This window comes from Falco naumanni, chromosome 1, assembly GCF_017639655.2.
Source record: "Falco naumanni isolate bFalNau1 chromosome 1, bFalNau1.pat, whole genome shotgun sequence".
Lineage (NCBI taxonomy): Eukaryota > Metazoa > Chordata > Aves > Falconiformes > Falconidae > Falco > Falco naumanni.
In genome coordinates this window covers 87,394,087-87,414,537 of record NC_054054.1, presented here as the reverse complement: position 1 = coordinate 87,414,537, position 20,451 = coordinate 87,394,087, and the positions used below count along the sequence as shown (strand labels likewise).

The 20,451-nt window shown below is 39.6% G+C and overlaps 1 protein-coding gene across 1 annotated transcript in view; it reads right to left on the bottom strand.

Annotated features, from left to right (window-relative positions):
• PPIL2 (peptidylprolyl isomerase like 2) overlaps window positions 1-20,451 on the bottom strand; it is a 72,099-nt gene that overhangs the window by 49,473 nt on the left and 2,175 nt on the right. Inside the window, exons 4-8 of the mRNA XM_040603223.1 lie at window positions 20,364-20,426; window positions 20,151-20,202; window positions 6,423-6,474; window positions 4,116-4,207; window positions 2,243-2,332 (exon numbers count right to left, since the gene is read on the bottom strand). Of these exons, the coding sequence (XP_040459157.1) occupies window positions 2,243-2,332; window positions 4,116-4,207; window positions 6,423-6,474; window positions 20,151-20,202; window positions 20,364-20,426 (349 nt within the window). The remainder of the gene's footprint in view (window positions 1-2,242; window positions 2,333-4,115; window positions 4,208-6,422; window positions 6,475-20,150; window positions 20,203-20,363; window positions 20,427-20,451) is intronic.

The window sequence follows — 20,451 nt, the reverse complement described above, 5'->3', positions numbered from 1 at the left end:
TCTCCATTCTAGCTCTCTCAGTTACCACAGTACTCAATTTACACAGGGGAATGGGAAAACAACGAAGTGATACATTTCAACACAGAATTGAAAGGTTTTTAAAAGAAGCAGGATTCGGGATAGAGGTCTAGATCGACAAATTGAAACACAACAGATTGCAGTTATGAACTCTGGCTAAGAAACAAAGCCACAGGTGGTAGAGCTTGGCAGTGTGAAGCCACCACACTGCCTGCAGTGCTGTCAACAAGAGAGCTTGTAGAGGAGACTTTGGTCTGACTTTCTACAATTTACATGAAGAAAATACTATGAGAAAATAACAAGAGATTCCTATACCACATACACACGAGCAATTTTAATACCAGGCTAGTCATACCACTTCAGGTTGCATTCTGCCCTCAACAAAACAAGTCAGGGTAGGGCAGCATTTGAATAGGACAAATCAAGGCATACTTGCGAGCTTGCAGTGGGTGTTATGCAGTGCATTAAATGGCTCTTACTTCTCATTCAATATCCCGAAGCCATTTTAGCTTGTTTGTTGAAAATCCTTTCTTGAAAAAAAAATCTTTACAAACTAATTGAGTGAAGGGTCAAACTTCAGCTGGCAAACAGCATTCAGATGGTCAAGATCTATTCCAGTCCAGTCCTAAGATGGGGGTATCTTTGCTGTTTCTAAACTTGAGAAGAGTATATCACAAGACTGTACACTAGAGAAGTTAGCAACAATCCATAATGAGTTGTTTACTTAAGGGGAACAAATCTATTCATGCATTATGAATGTCATCCTAAACAGACGTGAGAGGTACAGGCAGCGTATGGCTGTGACCTCTACGTAGCTGCCAGGATGACTGCACCAGTGACAACTATCATAATCTATTTAGTTTCTTTTAACAGACATAATCCTCCAAGCAAGATAGAAACCCAACATGTCAAGAACAGAATGAAAATGAAAAATATTCATAAAAATCCACATCGGCAGCATCTACATTGCTAGCTATTGCATTTTGAGATTTAGGGGACTATAGCATCTGTTTGCTTTTATGAAAAATCAAAGCTAGGCAGGCATATAACAGGAACCCACTCTTGATATATATATTCAATTCCAAACCTACAAAACATAACAAAATAATTTTAAATGACTGCTCATTTCAATTATTTGGTCAAAATAATTTGGTTTTCTATACTGATGCACAGAAACATTTTTAGTCACTCATGTTGTTCTTTTTCACCATTCCAAATCCATTAGCAACCATGCAGCTATGTTCAAATAACATTCTGTTGGGAGCTTTCAATCTGAAAAAACTATGTTTTTTCCTTCCACTGGATTAAAAACATTTTACTTTGTTGCATTAGCTTGAACAGCCACAAGCCCAATAGAATAGAGGAAAAATAATTATAAACATGCTGTTCAGCACTGGGGAGCAGGGAGGAAGGGATATATTTAATTTAAATGTAGACATAAATAAAAAATATTTTTCTATTTGAATTAGACTGTATTAGTCTTGGTTAGTGGCAATTAGCTGTTATGAGATGCATAGTAACTCATGAATCCAATAATAAAGATCCTTGCATCTTTCTTCCTCTAATTTGAAATCATGCAAGCTTAAAAATGCCTACTTTTAAACAAAAGTTACATCTTTTGATACTAGACTTCATCTGCAAATAACTTTTTTACACTCTGACATTTACAATGCTGTTTTAATTCAGGTTTTAATTCTGCTAAAATTAGTAAAAGACCAACATTACTATCTAGTCAGAAGAAAACCATTCTAAGCGAGCATTTGAAAGAAAATGCTCTGGTCTGCTGCTTATTTTACTCTACATTTAGAGAAACTTTCTATAAAAACACTTTTGTGAAGCTCTGAGTCTTTTAGGCATCTTCAAAAGAGCAAGATGGACAATCAGCTTCAGTCTTCATGTAACATCTTCAAATTTTTACATGCCATCTTTTTTCCCCCCCTTTCTTGCTCTCTCCATTTACAAAGTTGAACAATCTGCCTATCTACAAGGGACACAATAATCACTGTAGATTTGTCAAGCTTGAAGTTATACGGTGTCTTTGTGGCTCATCTGGATAACACAGGAAATACAGCCGTTTCCCCTCTACCCATCTCCAAGATGCATACACAGACAATGTTTCCCTGTTCATTTATTCTAGATTCCTGCTGTAACAGTGCACATAGCAACATTTCATCCTCTGCAAAAAAGCTGTATAGAAAGACATGTAACAGAGAGAAAAGTTTACCTGCAGTGTCACAATGTCTTGCCGAGTGAAGGGCTCATCTGTCAAAAGATCCTTGTAGCTCTTTGGTTTTATGTTCAGCTGCTCAACTGCCTAACAGCCAGGCAAAAGACAGATATTAAAAGTTGGAGTCTAATGTGTAAATATTACAAGTAAATAAGTGATACCAATAAAACCTTAAGTACGAATGATAAAGAAAACAATCTCACTCTCCACTCTCAACTGGCAGCTGCAGTACTTTCATTGTGCACTTGAAGAGATGGGAAGCTTTTGTCTTTCATCCTTACAAAACTTGAAGTTTTGTGTGTTTGGTTTTTGTTTTGTTTTTTTAAAGAACCTTGCAGTCTCCATTCCACAGTTATGCGTATCATTTTAACCAAATTCATCATAAAAGTGCTGCCAAAAAATTTTAAAAAATCGTGCTTGCTGTTTTCTAATTTAAGTATTTTACAGATGTGTAAGACAGGCAGCTTTAACAATGGGTATGTATCTCCCCCACTGTCAGCACCCCTCAGAAAGACACGTGTGTTCCAGGCCAGCTCGTACAACAGCAGAACTACATTAGCCCCTCACACACTGTCCACCTTGACTCCTGCACCTAGCCTGCAGCAACACTTCTGTTCACCTGAGAAAATTCAATGATGCTCAAATAAAGCAGCAGCATGTTATTTCATAGTGAGAATCAACATGGAATAAATGCTTTATCATTCTGAACAAATATATCATACGAAGAGCTGACTATGGACATCTACCTGCTGGATCTGTCTTAGTCATCCAAATGTCCTCTAGTCTCCTCAGATGAAAGTGTTAATATTTTTGTAGTACCTCCAGAAGACTGTAAATTAATTCTGTGCTTACAACAAACTGATAAAGGCTATTGCTTCAAGTGGTACACTACATGAGAAACAGACCCTCTTGGCACATCTTGTTTGGGAAGCCCAGTACTATAAATTGTAGCAAACGAGCAATAGTTCCACAATATCAACAAGCATTTAACAAAGACTACTCTTAAACTCATTCTTCCCTTTAACCACAGCCATCAAAGCATCATGCTTCCAGAAGGAACAGAAAATACTTTCTATTTTAACCTAATCTTCACTGTTCTCACCGCTGGAATGAAGCCAGTTCAACTACAACAGAGTAAGTTTTCAAAAAAATGTGATGAATCTAGCATTTTCCTTGATTGCAATGGTTTCAGCTTGTTCCCCTCTCAGTATCTTAAGTCCTACTGGAATTTCCCATCAACAGATTTCAGAAAGATGTTTCAGTGTTCAGACTTTTTAGGACACAGATATGGATCCATTAATTGAAGGATTTATTTGCTACTGAACAATAAATAAACCTTGCTTTTACAGTAATGATTACCCAAACAAGTGACAACTAAAATTCCACCTGCATTCACAAATATGTTCACAAAACACAAACAAAAATGCAGTTCAAGTGTCCATTAAGGCATTCTCTCTGCTCTTTCCCTAGCTTCAATTAAAACCCTGGTTTTTATTCATTGATATGAACAGAAATGAGGTAATTTGTGTTTCAGTGATGACTGTATCAGAAAGAAGACAACAGAAAATTTGTCTGTTAATTCAACTGAGGAGCATGTAAAAGTTACTTATTTTGGTATACAAGACTCAGTGCACACAGATTAACTTAGGAAAAGGTTTTAAAAGTATATTTTAAATCATATTCTTATGTTGTTCTTGTTTTGAGGGCAAAAGCTGGACAACAATTTGTGAAGTCGCTTCATCTCCTTGTACTTCAATTTCTCTGCCTGTGAAACAAGAATAAAACTTACCTATCTTTCTAAGGTATTTTGTGATCTTGAATGAAATGCGTCAAGTATAAAAATAATAACGAAATACAACAGAGAACCTACCTCATAGGCAAACACATTTCCAGTTGTCTTGATGGCCACAATATGGGAGTTATTGGTGAATACAGTAAACAGCACTGGACAGTGGTATTTACCTGATGTAGGGGAAAAATGTTTAAATTTTGCATTAAGTCCTTGCAACTGTTTTGAAATAGCTAGTTTCTGTTATCTCTGTGAAGGTTATTTACATTAATTTTTAATATAAAATGTAACTTCAGTGTGTATTTAATGGTGTTCTAACCAGGCTTTGATTGTTCAGGGCCAAAGAGAAAAAGTACTGCTCAAGAGAATTATAAGGCAGGCAATGAAAATGACGTTTTGAAATCTACTGCCTTCAATCCCCCAACACAGGACTTTCTCAAACTTGCCTGATACCTGTGAAGTACCACAATTTATTGTTATTGTTGTAATCAAAGCTCTATTGATAGCATGAGCCTGTACCTTGTGATATGCCCAGTGCTCTATCTTCAGTGTTGTTTCCAGGAATAAAAGTTTAGCTTATACCCTACGAAAAAGTTCACAGCAGCTGTTGTGCTTTTAGGAGAGGAGAGCATTTTGTATTCAACTATGGCAAGCAGAATGCCATTAAATCTGAACACGTTATTCAATAAGGAACCCAGCTTCTGCTCTAATCAAGCTGTGAATTTTCCCAGGAGGGTCAGCATAAATATTAAGCATGTCAACAACAAGCAAACTGACGGAAGGCAATGTACAAGGGAAAAAGAAAAATGTGTGGATGAGCTCAGCAGAAAGCAATTAGAAGAAAGTTATTAATACTTGATCAGTTTGCTAGACCTGGGTGTTTGGGTGAGATTTTTTAAAATAGGTTGGGCCTATTTTGTTCTTTTTTACCTAATTACCACGTGAAAATCAAAACCCGCAGGGACACCAGGACAGACTGCTCACAGCACCTGCAAAGCCAGGAGAGGCAAGCACTGCAGAGCATTTACCACTAACTCACCAGCCAGAGAAGGCGCTCTGACCTCCAGCACGCAAATGCAAGTAAAAGCCAAGGACTGTTTCAGTTAATGCCACCAAACTGCTGAAGGAAAGCCACTGCCACCACAAGGGACTGGAATTCAAGAGGAAGTTTAGAAAGGGATTTTTGGAAGTGGCATCAGGATATGGCCCAACTGATGGGTACAGAAACATTCTGGCAACATACGAGGCCTCACTCCAGCTGCATAAAAAAGCAAATCACCAGGTTTTCAGCTCTAGCAAAAGCAGAGCTGCTCACTTGTTGATCTGGATAGAATGTACTCAGCTAAGGAGGTATCATTAAATGGAAGCAACTGCAACATCTAAAGGCCTTTTTTATCATATAGGTGTGAACTGAAAAGATCCTACATACGCACAACCATTCTACATGTTAAGATTTAAGGAAAAGTTTGCTGATAGACAGAAATGCAACATTTTACTCTTGCTCTTTAGCTGCATTTTCCCTTGATCGGTTAATGACACAGCATGCACCTTTTAAAGGAAAAGGCTTCTGAGACTGTATGGTTGCCGTCACTCCACCCCAGCATTATGAAGTAGACTTCTTTAAGGGAAGCACAATATCACAGTATCTTTCAAAAGCCTTGGCCACTGTGACTATTGATCATTTTTTAACACCCTGCGCTTGAGACAGATGGAACACAAAACGCAGAAGAAATCCATCAGCTACAGAAAAGACCTTGTAGTCCATAGACTTTGGCAAGATAAGAAGACAGACACTATAGAATTTTATTCCCACTTAATCCTTGCTGCTCTCATTTCAAAGAAATCATTATCTGCCTTGTAAAAGATTAATTCGTCTTCACTCTTTTATTCCTAGTATCCCCTCTTAGATAGCAGATTTTGTATCTTTAAACCCTGCAGAAATAAAACTTGAGGCTGCTGTCTTGTGTGCTGCTATTCATAAAATCCCACGTGTTCATTTAAGTCGAATTCATTTTATAAACAAAAAGTTGCCCAAAACCAAGTGAACAGCAAATATTGCCATAGGCAAATCAGAAAAAAACTACCATATTATAGAAATCTAGCCTTTTCTGAAATTTTTCCTTCAAGTAAACAATACCTTACTGCAATAGCAGCTATAGTAAAGTGAAATTGCTGAATAATTTATAGCTCCCCAGTGTAAAGAAAAACAGAAATGGAACTTTAAAGGTAAACATGTCCCTCACCAGAAGCACTTATTCTACTCAAAAAATAAAAACCATGATAGAGAACACAAACTGCCACTTTACCATGAGTAAGACAAACCAGGATTTAGTAAAGCACTCATTAAGAAAAACAAAACAAAACAACACAGAAAATGACTGCACTTACCTTCACTGTTTTTAGCAAAATTCAGCTTTATAAGTGATTTGGCATCTAGTTTCTAAAGAATATGAAACATTAAAAAAAATTAATCACAACAGAATCTAACTGTGGAAATAAAATGAAACTGCAACATCAGTGTTAGGATTTTAATAGTACATAATTTATTAATAATATATTGCAAGTTGTCTGAATCATCAGAACACTGGGAACTGAAGTCTCAGCCCACAAAACCAAGGGTCACTGAACCTGAGAACTGGGAAACGTTTATTTACAGTGTTGTAGTTTGACACAGTAGAGGGCTAACCAGACTGAATAAGCTTGAGAAGTTGCACAACTGCCTCAGCACAAACTGAAAGGGGAGTCTGCATGGAAAGCTGAGAGGCAAAGATGATTACTGCTGATCAGGAGTGACAATTCAGACGGGACCTCTGATGAAAGGCATAAAGCCAGCAAACCATTTTGGCAATCAAGCTTGCTACCTTTTCTGAAATGCCTGTAATTTTTCTTTTACTTCAGGAAATGTGTACCAGAGCCCACATGGTAACTAGCAATAATGAAGAGAAACAGAAGCACAAATTCTCTGGAAAGGCACTTGGGTCATGAAGGGAGTCCCAGGAGTGATCTTTGGCCGCTTAATCCCTGGGTAGCAATCCCATGGAAGAGGGAACCGAGATGGCAGCCGAGGCTGGGGAAACATTCCCCAGTTGCAGATGACACAGCAAACTAAGCTAGCTCCTGCCCTCCCATGCTTCTTCAGAATAACGTCTGTGGCATTGTTCTGGAGGGGTTTTCTGACATGGCAGGGGAAGAGCTACTGGGCTGGCAAACACTTCAGGACAATCAGGCTGCTCCCTCCTCACATCATTCCCTAGGACACAAAAGCTGAAAGCACATCCAAAATAACAGCAAGCCTTCAGTAACGTTACAGGGCTGGCCCACGTATGCCAGTCATTTCATAGGGTCAGCATGTGATTTGGGCACATCGCTGGCATGATGGGGCATACCACAAGGGGGTCACCCCATCAGCACAGGCAGGTAGCGCTCGACTGGGGTACCCAGCTGGAGACAGTCCAGCCAAGCAAGCTGCAAGGCTGGGTCAGGATCTCAGATGCATTAAAAACACTCAATAAACCCTCTGATTGTATCAGCTGTCAGAGACAGTTTTGCTACTAAATTGATGGTTAAAAGCACAAGCCTTTTAAAAGAAACAATCAGTTCTCTTTTTGAAACATGCACCTGAACAGATTAGGGAGGTTTTTATAACCCAGACAGCAATTTATAAGCAGCTACAAGTGGAGGTCTGCCAGCCATGGTGCCGATGCTGTTAGTTCAATCATTATGGCAAAAAGCGGTAACAAAACCATGTGAAACTAAGTCAGTGGGCTTTTTCTGCCTAATCAAAATTCATATTCTTGGTTCAGAGAGTACACGTTATGACAGCTGGACTCATTCGTTTATAGGAAGGCACTTTGCAAATTGTTTTCAGCCAACTGGCAGGTTCATTTGCTGCCAGAAATGTAACCATCTCTCTAATTTACCAGCAAGAGCAGCAATGAGGACTAGTAGGAATAAGATGGGAAATGGAAAAAAAGAGGCCAGGTTAGGTTATATATAGTTAGGAGATGGAAGACTAGTGCCACTGTTTTTCCTTAAGTGGATTCTCTAAAAAAACACCCCAAAATCCCAACATCTGCACACTGCTGGAATACAAAGACAGACAGCTAAGGCAATGGCAGTTTCTGAAGCTAAGTGAATGCAGAGATTTATTCATTTATTTATCTTCTTACAAGAAAAAAATTGTCGAAGTAGTAGTAGGGGAACAGCAGAGCTGCCAAAACAACATATGATCCCAGACAGATCTGTTCAACATAAACAACTGTTAACACAAAGTAGCATCCATCTGTCCACATGTTGTACAACAGCCCTAAAGTTATGTTCCAGAAAAAGCTGCTTTAAAAATACAACTGCTGGAAACATCAATAATTTGAAGAAAGGCCTTTAAACTATCTTCCTGGCAGACTTGAGCTATGCCCAAAACATACGAGCAGATCATCTTTAAACAAAAATGGAAGCAGTTCCCTAAGAAACAGTTCAGCATGACTGAAGTTTTATATTTACACCTTGACAGAAATTTAGTGGAAAAGGCAGACTAAACTGCTGTACAGGCCTTAAAGGTAGAAAAAGCTGGAGTAGACTGTTTCATCTGTCAATGTATGATGTATCATTAGAAGTGCTGCCAAGTCCTTGGACTCCTCTCTGTACCCAGGGAAATAGTATGGTATTTCAGGTCATATCTTTCCATAATATCGAAAAAGGTTAGTTTTCAGCATTGCTTACTCAAATGGTACATCAGCTCCCTACTAAGACCAGCATTTATAGTCTTATATGTCAACAGTAAATTAAAAAGTGAGTTTCATATAGGAGTTTAAATACATGCACTGCCTGGAGTCTCCTTCCAGGGTGAGAACACTATACTGGAGTGCTGTATGAACATTATAAACTCTCTTGCCACAGACTGGCCTCCTATCAAGCTTTCGATGAAGAAGCGACCTCAGCATGTCAACTCCCATCCGGAGAAGCTCTGCGCTTTGGCTCAGCCAGCAACAGCTTTGTGACCAAGCACTTCCATGCCATATTATGACAGAATTCCCACTACAGGATGTTGTTCGTGTGATGTATTTATGAAAAGCAATGGAAATGGACCAAGAGTTGTATATAAGAAAGTATGTGGAGGAAATACAATTATAGCCACATCTCAAAAATATTTTGAGAAGCTGATTGACATGTATGGCAAGACAAGAGGAGGATTTAGTGTTTTGTCAAAGGAAATCTTTGGAACACCAGAACAGCAAAACCAGGCAATGATCTGCTACAAAGGATTGCCATGGCCCACAAAGGCAGCTCAGGGCCCAAGACCAGGCTGCAGGACTGGGCAACTGCACATGGAGCAGCACAGAGGAGGGAGTCCAGCCTTCCAGTAGGTCCAGTTATGAAAGACCTACATGTTATACAGAAAACTATGAAAGAACATGATATAGGAAACCTGTATGATTTTTTTTTTCCTCTCATGTTCTTCATTTCACATGAGAACAGGGTTATCTTGCATGTGGGTGAATCTGCTTTTACTTACTCTCCAACAAAAGTCAAAGCTTTCCAAGCACTACCACACAGTTTGTTGCCATGGAAATGACCATTATGTCACAAACAGGCACCAGCGTTCACAGGAAGAGATAGCAGGAGTGAATGACTCCTAAAAGGTGTTAAAGTACTTGTTTTCATGTATTTCTTATCATTAATAAAGTATAAGAGAGTTCAAATATTGCATACACAGCTCAAGCTCAAAACTATTTCCCACCTCAGTCTCCATGACACACACCTATCATCCAGTTTCAGCCAACCTCCAGGGAAGAAAGCAAGGAAAAAGCAATGTTTATTAAAAAAACTTGATCTAATTACAATTCTAAATTCTTAAAGAAAACGAAAGGCTATGAGCATCTGCCACTTCCCCTATGCAGAAATAAGAGCTGCATATTCACTTCTAAAAATATTTTATGCAATACTGGAAAGCAGGCGCATTTCACGGCACATAGTGCCAGCTGCTCCACAGCATGGAAGGGCTAAAAAAAAACAAATGCAAAAACTGTGCAAGCTCTTTTCTCAGCTGACTCCTCTCTCACAGGCACACTTCCACAAAGGCAGCCAAGGCTACTTTTGGCCATGACCTACTTTCCTGCAGCAGCAAAAAGCCCCACTGCCCCGTGTGCTCTCATCTGTCAGCTGACAGCCTGCACTCGCTCCTGCGGGATCCCAAAGGGCAGCATCCTTTATTGATACCCAAAGCAGAGGTTATTACGACGCATAGGTTAGTGGGGCACTGTGGCAGCTCACAGATGAAGCATGCCGATTGTTTCGAATTAAATCATTCTCTGTCATCGCTGTGTGTCTCATGAAGATATGACCTACAATCCCTGCACATCAATTAGTTACACTCTCTGAATCTCTTTAGTCTGTGGCTGCATGTTCTTGTTAATGAGGCTCTGACCCCGTTGGATACGCACCAGCCTGAAAAGCAATCAAAATGGACTCCTTTGATTCTCTACCCACACATGGGTAGAGTTGGTGAAATGTGGCAACAGTTGTTATTTAGTAAATACAGACTTTCCCGCTCTATCAACAGTAACTGAGTTACCGTTAAAATGTTCAACACTTCAGGATCAGACACCCTTCTGGCAGGAAAACACAAGAATCCAGTGAAGCTACTGTGGGGAAAAACTGATGTGTCACATCTGAACTGGATGACAACATGAGGACAAAATCATCCAGTGCCGTTGTGACCATTTGGTAGGTTCACCAAAACAAGCAAAACTGAGTTACCTCAAATAGAAAAGAAAGCCAAACCAAATACTAATGTTGCCTACCAAGTACCAAATTTAGCTTAACAGCAGCAAATGGATTTTCTATTAAATTCTATGGTTCCTTTAAAATGAGACCCGTTACTCTTTGCATACAACTTCACTTTTTAAGAGGCCCTCTTACAATTTTCCCTGCTATAAAACCTTCAAGAAATATGGGGATACGAATGGAATTAATAGTATTGGAATAACTCCATGTAGAGTGTTACTTATTTGAGATCTTATAAATGGATTTAATGATATAAAAGGCATTGGAAATCCTCAGCAAGTCTACACATTATGGGAATATGATTGGAAACAGCAGCACTGTTTTAACAAGATAAGCCATCTTCACGTTGTTTAGTATTTCATGAAAAATTTGGGGTGAGCAGCCAAGAGGCCAGAATAGTCTCACAATTCAAGGTATCATTTCCATGTTCAGTTCAACAGCAAAAATATTTATCACATGGACAACTGTCTACCAAATGCTAAAAAGATACCCTCAATTCACATTCTTGGATGCAGCTGCTGTTTAACTGCAGCTTTCATCTACCACTGAACTGGTATGGAAATGGACACAAAAGATCCTTCATTACTCACATCCAGAGCACTGTATTTCCATATTTAAATTTTAATTAAACTGACACCATATGGTCACCAAAGCCCTGTCCAGAGAATCATAAAGATATGCTTGATAACACACATGGCTCACAGATACTAGCAATAATGTTGCTCTATCAAAGACCATATTAACAGAAATTACCATGAGAAAAAGATGGGTAGTTTCATGTGCAAAATTAAACCTGCAGTCTTAATGTAGTCAGAAGTCTATCAGTCCAGAGACCCACAGCCAAATGCAACATGGTTCATGGAAAATAAAGCTTTGCAGAAGCACCAAAAAGCCAGTCTCCAATTTTAGTGAAAAACAGGCAAGTAAGAATCTGTAGGAAACCTCATGCTGCATCTCATTTAAGGCTAGAGCATTTCACAGATGCTAGTTTTTCAAGTGTCACAATCACAGAACCCCATCCAATGTGCACACTTCCACCAAAACACAGAAAAGGAAAAAAACAGACCATCTGTTCGGTCTGTAAAACGTAGATGTAAACACTTTTTTGCTGTAAGGGAAATAATGCTAGACACATTTATCTGCCTCTGTCCAGAGCTGGCTTACTGGGTAAAACACTGCTCATCAGCACCACAATCCTCATCAGCAAGGTGTGAAGAAGGCTCAGCAGCTTGGCCAGTGACTCGTGACACTGGATGGTTTTAAATGCCTCCTTTTGATAAAGCACTTGAACAGCAAGTCTAGGCAAATCTCATCTTCTTCACCCTCACCACTTCCCAAGGATTTGGGGAGCTGAAACATAAATCCCCCTTTTAGGACAGATGAAGGCTAACTCCTAGTGGTGCTGAGTGTACTACTGTAAAACATACAGATACAGCTCTGGAAGAGAAGTAGCCAACTATTCACATGTTCATCCGTAACAAAGGAGAGTGGGAAAGTTTCAGGAAACCCAGCAAAAAAGGAGTCATCTTCTGGGTCATTTGCCTCACCAAGACCTTCATCCTCTTGACTCCCTCTGTGTTTTAGGATCATTTCAGTTATGACACATGATTTTCTGGGCAGGAATCACATCCTCACATGTTTATCCAGAGGCCTTGAAAATTTATGGTCAGTAATCAAATATTAACTAATTTAGACTGTTGACTAAAAGCTAGTAATTTCTGAGGCAAATGAGGTAAGACAACACGGTTCAGTTGCTGCATATTGAAAAGTTTATCTCGTTCAAAGTGGATTCTAGGCACTTGAGCAGCAGCATGTGTCTGCTGCCCCAGACAAAAATGCACCTGGAGAGAGATGCTTAATGATGATGGCTGTAACCACCCATGCCTGAAAGACTGCTACAGACCACAGAAATACAGGCAGCAACATTCAACTGGAGTCAAAAAACAGAAAAAAAACCCCAAACAAACAAAAAAGAGAGAGAGAAAAAAAAGGAAGAACCACAGCTCATCCTGGCTACCTCTTACTTACAAATAAGTGCCTGCTTCTGAAATGACCCAAGCTATCAGGAGAAAATGCAACCAATTATAATATTCTGAAAGTACCCTTCATGCCTCAACACATACACTAAAACTGTTCTCTGTCTTACACTGCCATGTGTAATATATCAAACTATTATCAAAGTATTTCAGGAAGAGATTAGAAAATATTCCCATCACTGTTCCAGACATTCACCCAGCATCTACTGTGTATGATTAGGATTAACTCTGTTAAAAGAAGTTAATTAAAATTAAGGAAGGAAAGTCAACCAGGACAACCATGACCATTTAGGGTATAGAGAATTTAAAGGCAAGAAGAACATCTGACAGGAAAATACAAGTCTCAACAAGAAAATGTCAAGAAAGCATTAAATTCCTCTGTACCAAATACACAGCTGTAAACACTAACAGAGAGAAGCACAGTTTTGGCACAAATACAAACGAGACTAAGCTGGTCAAACCCAAAATTTACAGAAGATATCTATCAGATGAAAAGCCATCAGAAAAACCTCTCGGCAGTCATAACAGGAAGAAAGCAAACAGTGGTTCAAGACAGAGCACGTAGTTCGCAAAGCAGACTGTGAGAGAGATGAAGACCTCAGAGAGTCTTCCAGTTTTTTGTTCCTGATCGTTTCACCCTTCTTTCTGCGACACATGAAAACCAACTAAGCTGGATTTGTCTGAATCATTTTTAAACAACAAACCTTCCCTTGGTTTTATTTCTGTAAGCTTTGTTCTCTGCTCTGTAATAAGCTATTACTCACCCAGAACAAAACTGTATTCCCACCCCCCACTGAAACTTTTCTTACAAATCAACAAGAAAAAACCTCTCCCTTTCACTTCAAATGTACAGGAAAATATGGTGAGTTTAACAAAAAGGGGAAAAGGGGGACAACTGAAATTTAAACCTATGCAACATCTGAAGACTTGACTGAGTTGCATCAAACAAATTAAGAAACACACTTTGAATTCAAAGCTGAAGATGTGCCGACTTCTTCTGACATGTATGTGAAAAGCGCCTCTAGAGAATTAAACTTCTCATTTATACATCAGTTACACTACAGCCAAATGAGACCTGAAGTTACTGATCCACCTAAATGATCGTTCATTTCCAAAGCCCCAAGGAGAAAAATGTAGCAGACTACTTGGGTGCTGGGCTCTGATGTTGAGGAAAAAAGACAGTGAAAAGAGGATATTTCTCACTCCTGAATTTTTCTACATCATGAAAAATATTTCAGTTGGTCAAACTATTTTTCTTTTAATTAGATAGCCCCAGCACTCTAGATATGGGATATGGGAAAACTGATGTGGAGATAGCCTACCTATGAAGGGCTGCACAGCTTTTTCCTCTCAATATTTTGTATCTAGACAAAGAATGAAAATGCTCAAAGTAAGCACAATCTCTTGGAAACAGTAAGAACGAAGAAAACTTTTCAAGAGAAAAAGATGAAAAGTCACAAGGAAAATCTGAATCCTGCTGCAGTGTGTCATCTTTAGAAGACCATCAACATCCTAAGGTAGTATTACCACCATGATGCAGAAAGGTCTAGACAAGCACTCTGAAATGCATCACAGTGAACATTATCTACAGCTATTACATTTTCCTGACAACGTATTCCAACAGCAGCTACTGCGACACTGGCATGAAAGAGGTCACCTTCAAACCACAGATCCTTGTCTGATGACAACCATTATTTGCTGCTCATTATCTAGAAACACACCTGGAATAACACAATTAAAGCAGCAAGCTGCAGTAAATTACCACACAGACCATATGAACTGAGTTAAAAGCCCATAGTCACTGTTGATTTAGCCAATACAGGTTACGTGAACCTTGAACTTGTCCTCTCCCCTTTTCAGCCCAGAGACCCATTCCACTCAACTCCGTGTTGGATGAGTTTTGTGACCTTGATCTTAACACCAGCAACGGCTGAAGCTCATGCAACCCACTTGACAGGAATCCATTCTTGATACATATGGGCCCTGCACTGATCATTTGACAGAGGTGGAGAGACATTTGTAGTGAACTGTAAAGCATTGGCTGGCACTTAACCTGTACTTTTAAGACCTGTTCCTACAGTAGCTGGTATTTCCCACACTCCTGACATGCTGCAGTTTCTTTATTCAGAATATTGCATAGGAAAAACACCCCAAAACCTAAGCCTTCTTTGTCATTATGTTCACTTTTCCGGTGAACAAACAATTAGTGCTTTCTATGTCTGTGCTTTCAAAATACATACATGGTAAAAACACTTTTATGTTTAAGGAAGTTTCACTTTGCTCTAATTTCTGCATCCTTTTCAGGCAGGATTTCCCTTATTTAGGCAGCCAAAGATTTTTTTTTTTTTTTTTTTTTTTTGGGGGGGGGGGGGGGAGGGAAGAAAAGTGCTGTAAAGTTGGTTGTTCATTTTTAAAGGGAGCTCAATAAATTCAGCAATAAAAAAGTAATCTTCTCCATATTCTCTCCATCAACCTAATCTTCATCAACCTGATTAGCAAGCCTCTATCACTGCAAGACCAGCAACTGATTTCTATGAGACTGAAATCTAGTTGGTCAAACGGAAAAGAAACCATGCTTTCACAATAAAATGAAGTAACAATAGCCACCAGCATTTTAGAGAGGAATTGGCTAATAAACACATTTAAGAAAAGTATTTGAGAATTACTTTCCAAAGTTTTGAAATAACAGATTTGGCTGCAATTTTTTCTTTTGAGGGTAAGAAGTTACTGGTTTTGAAAGTGCCTGTAATTATTCAGGCAAGCACCATCCTTACTTCAAACAAATGATTAAAAAAAAAAGGCACTGCTGACATTCCTATGTGAGCAGTGCCAGAAGGATGAGGTGTCTGCTACATGCTCTGTCACTGCTGCAAGGCATTGCAGGTGTAAGATGTGCGTCCCTGGGTGCTTTCAAAGCATGGATCAGACAGGCTCACTACATGAGACAGGCACCTGTACTGCTGCAATTATTTGATCATATCAGTCATAATCTCACCCCAAGTAATTTTTATTTGGTAAACACAGGATTAAGAGTATGGCAGAACAACAGCAAATATTTACCTTGTACACAGAGCAAAACTTTGGGTACAGCACTCTCTTTTAAGGCAGCAGATGTCCTACCGGGAAAAGTCAGAGATTTTCAGCCTTCCAACTCCAAAGTTACTCCTCATTTTCCATGTCAGTGGCTCTGACTTCTACTACTTCTTTATATGCCCCAGACTCCTTTTTACAGTTATCTTCAGAGGCTGCCCAACCTTCCCCAACATCCCCCAAAATCCTCAGAATTTATAAAAATTTTCCTATTTAACCTAGTAAGAAGCTAAAATCTTGAGACACTTAAGAAAAAGTGCTCTCTGGACTGTAGGTCTGGATCATAACCTTGCATGAGACAGGGCACAACACAAACTGTGCTCTGCCTCATTCGGAACAGGAATGTGACTGCTAGGCTCATACAGCCACCACACAGCATCTTCAGGTCTCTTAACCTGACTCAGGCGTATGTTAAGCCCAAGCTGAATTAACTTGACTGAATCCTGTTTGCCCTTCAAAACATGCATACACACCAACTGCACAGCTGCACGTGGCCCTTAACATGAGGGCTGCCTCTCCAGGTTATGCAGGATCAGCAGACACATGGACTTTAGTTTGCTCCAAGCAGTGCAGAAAGAATTCACAGAGGTGAGCACTCCATATGAGTTTAAAAGTAGATGCACTTAAAACAGTCACAAAATTGACTTTGGACCAAAGCCTTTGAAGTAAACGGCAGAGATGAACTGCATTTCAACTGTCTGAAAGAAAAAAATACCCACAGAAAAGGGGGACCAGGGGACAGACCACAGCTACTTCTGAGACAGGGGAAGAGAGATACTTGCCCAAGTTTACAGTGCCTTGAATGGGGCTGAAGTACAACCACAACAGCCTGGCCTGCCTACAGGCAGTCAGAATGTCACTGACCAGAGTGGAAAAATAGGCATTTACATCAGACACATTACAATGCAAAGAAAAATATCTGAGTCCACATGTAACATACTCATGCAACAAAGAACAATTTCCTTGAAATTCCTGTCAAAAGGTACACTGATCTATCATCTGTTCATATTTGAGATTCCAACAAACCAGACATGCTCTGACCAATCTCACTTCTTGGAAACAGGTATTCCTGAGCCCAGCTGGCTGACTTGTGTGGGCATGCTGGTTAGGGCTGTCATATCACTGCTATATGAAACATTCTGGCAAGCTTGCAACTATCTGCAAGCGTAAGAAGCCAAACTGCAGTTCCTAGTAAAGGAATGAGCTAACTATGACTTTCCTCTTTATTTTATGCAATTTTAGTGTAAACATGAGCTAGGCAGTGTCCTGACAAATCTGACAAAAAAAGTAAGCGAGCCAATACCATCTGACAGGCTGTAGTTAGCTGCAAGAGATGTACTGTTTCTTCCAAAATTATTGCTGTAGTAAGAGAAGTATTTTTTATCCCAATGCATTCTTAAAAGGGGTGGTGGGCAGGCAATAAATCTAAAGTTACTTTCTGGAATAGCTCATGAGAAACTCTAGACAAGTTCAATGGTGACTTGTTTCTTACTGGTGTCCATGCTGCACCTCAGGAGAATATTCAGAAAAGCAAGAAAAAATAAACAATAAACCACAAGGAAGTACAGGAAAGGAAAGCAAACACATTTTTAAATATTTAAGCCATCAAAGAATAACTGTGATCTTGGCATTTCAAAATTTCTTTAAAAGGGAAGGCTGGTCCAATAGTTTAGGATTCAGAAGAATCAGAGAAGTCATTTGTAGATCAGTTCACAAACATCCAGTTAAGAAAAGACTAGCACAGACCTACCTCTGGGAGCACCATGAAGATAAATATGTTAATGATGCAAGGCTCTCCAGCTCTCCACTGAGGGGTCTGCATCAGAAATAACACAGCTAGACAGATTTACTGATATTGAGAGTGCACCATGAGCAGCACCATTTCCAAGTAGCCTATTGACTTCTCTAAAATGTTTGGCCTGTAGCAAACCATAACAACAGAAGTACAAGCCACAAAGGATTTCATCATAATTTTTAACTTCAGGACAAAAATATTGGAAAATTCTCCAGATCCTCATTACCAAGACAAACCATCAATCTGCACAAAATAACTTCATAAGCTACCATACAAAACACAGCACTGCAGCTAATGTGGCTCAACTCCTTTTTAAACAAATCTAGAGTCTTCATTTTCTGTAAGTCACCAACTCATTACAGAAAATACTTTCTGGTTTGTACAACAAGCAAGCTGTACAAGTAACAGAAGGCGCACACACAATGATAATTTAAATAGAGGGCAGTATAGTCTAGAGATGCACAAGCTCAACTCACCGATTTCCTCTGCCACCTACCCTGCCTTGTCCCACCACCCCCATCCCCTTCCTGCCTAACACCATCCTCCCCCCGCTTCTGAAAACCAGAGCTAGCCCTCTGGGAAACACTGGCTAAATTATGACACTCCCTTCAACCCCACAGGGCTGTATGCTGTTCTGGAGAGCAAGCATCTCCTTTTTCTTCCAAGTGGTCTGGAACACCTTTGTCCTGTGGAGGAGAGTGCTGCACAGTACAAGTCCACCACTGAATAAAAGAAGAAAGGGCTCCCCAAACAGAGCAAAAGGGGACACATGCTAGGGAGAACTGGAGGTGCACTGCAGATCAACTACAGAAGCACAAGTCTGGGTAAACTAACAGACCTCAAAGTCCAACTTCATTTGAGCATTTACGGTTTGCCAAGTATATTCTGCCCAATCTCCCTTTCCCTGTATTTCACAAGACCACCAGATACATTACATTTCTTGCTTAACATTTACCTAAAGTAATTTTAAACCCCATCACAGTTCACAATCTGAGAACAGGTGCCATGGAGGTGCTCTGAGTGAAAAAAAATATTGATCTGGCAACACCCCAAAACTCCCAACCAATGCACACAGCAGCAAGGTGGTGAGAGGCTGGTGAAAACAAGCGAAATAGCTGCAATTCCATTCCTACTCAACAATACATTGGCCTCCTCATGTGTGAAGAAAAACCTTCAATCATCTGTCCATCACACAAACACACCTGCAGTTCGCTGTAACTGAAGATATTAAGTCTCAAACAGCCTGTTCGTGTTTAGTTTGGAATACTGCATCTGTATTTAGCCTCTCCTCGTATCTGTCTGCTGGGAAAATCTTTAATCAAACACAAGATGTTTCAAAGGTAACCTCATACCAGAGAGCCATCTGCAAACCAACCACCAACCCTGTGCAATGGCTGCCACCTAATGGTCCAGAAAGTAACTGTACTTACTGAAGTAAGACAAGTTTCAGTAGCTCGAGCAACAATTTCTGTTTAAAATTTTCCTCTACACCCTCACAAACAATGCACTGTCTTCTAACACACCAGAAAAAAATGTAATACCAACAAGGAAATATTTCCAGTACTTCGTATTTATTCAGTGCTTTACAACTTCACACTACTACAGAAAGTAACCTCTTCATAAATATAATTTATGCACAAAACAGGTGGAGAAAAAACACCAAGGTGCTGATCATAGCGTGAAATCCATGACAGAGGCAGGTCAGAAACATTCTAATATATATTGTCAAGATAACTCAAAAGATTTTACATCTTAAGCTTACCATGCGTAATATCATCTAATAATGTCTCTAACCCGCATAAAGCAAAACATCCTTTTTGTTAGGAAACATCACTGCTTGCCAACACCTTGCCCTGTATGGACTACAATTCTGCCTATACGAGGCAGCAGTACAGAGTCTTTTCCGTCAACAACCAGTCATCACTAGTGGTAACAAGAGCTCGCATTCCCATCTATACAGATTTTAATTGTGCCACAAGTTTAAGAAAGGCAACTTACCCTAGGAGTTTATATAAATGAGCTGCACATTTCCTTTGCCATATAATTTACAATCTAATAAAAAAAAGGGGGGAGGGGGGGCAAAACTCCCCTCTCCTCTTTCTTCCACACATGCAGTCCAAGGCTGATTATTTTCTACTACAAAGATCATTTAGCAGGATGACAGTGGGGGGATATCGGGTGTCAAATCCAGAAGCCCCCCTGCTTTTTTTTTAAGCTAAAAAAAGAGATCCCTAGTAAATCTCAATGTTAATGTGAACACAGCTGATCTCACAAATATCATACTTCAAAATAGCACTCCCATTCAACTCTTTTTGCTTTAGTGAAAGCGTTTTTGTTTCTCCCACACATTAAATAGGAAACTGAGCATATGGAAAGCAGAGACATCATGTGAATTCCCCCATCATTACTTACTTCTCCTGTGATTGGATTGGTTCCATATTTCTTTATCCAAGGAACAATGCTCCTGAAAAGAGAAGGGATAAAGTAATAAGCAACAAGCACCACCAGAAACCTCTACTGATGGGCATGATTATTTTTGCCAACTTGCTAACACCAAATGATGATTACACAGCTGTAACCAGTTCAGCAACACAAAAATAAAGCTAAATACAGAGAGTAACTTACAGTATGTCGAAGACTGTCCCATCTGGTGTGCAAACTGGGTATTCAAAGGGCTGCAGAGACAAACTAGAAAAAAAGTGCACATTCTTTT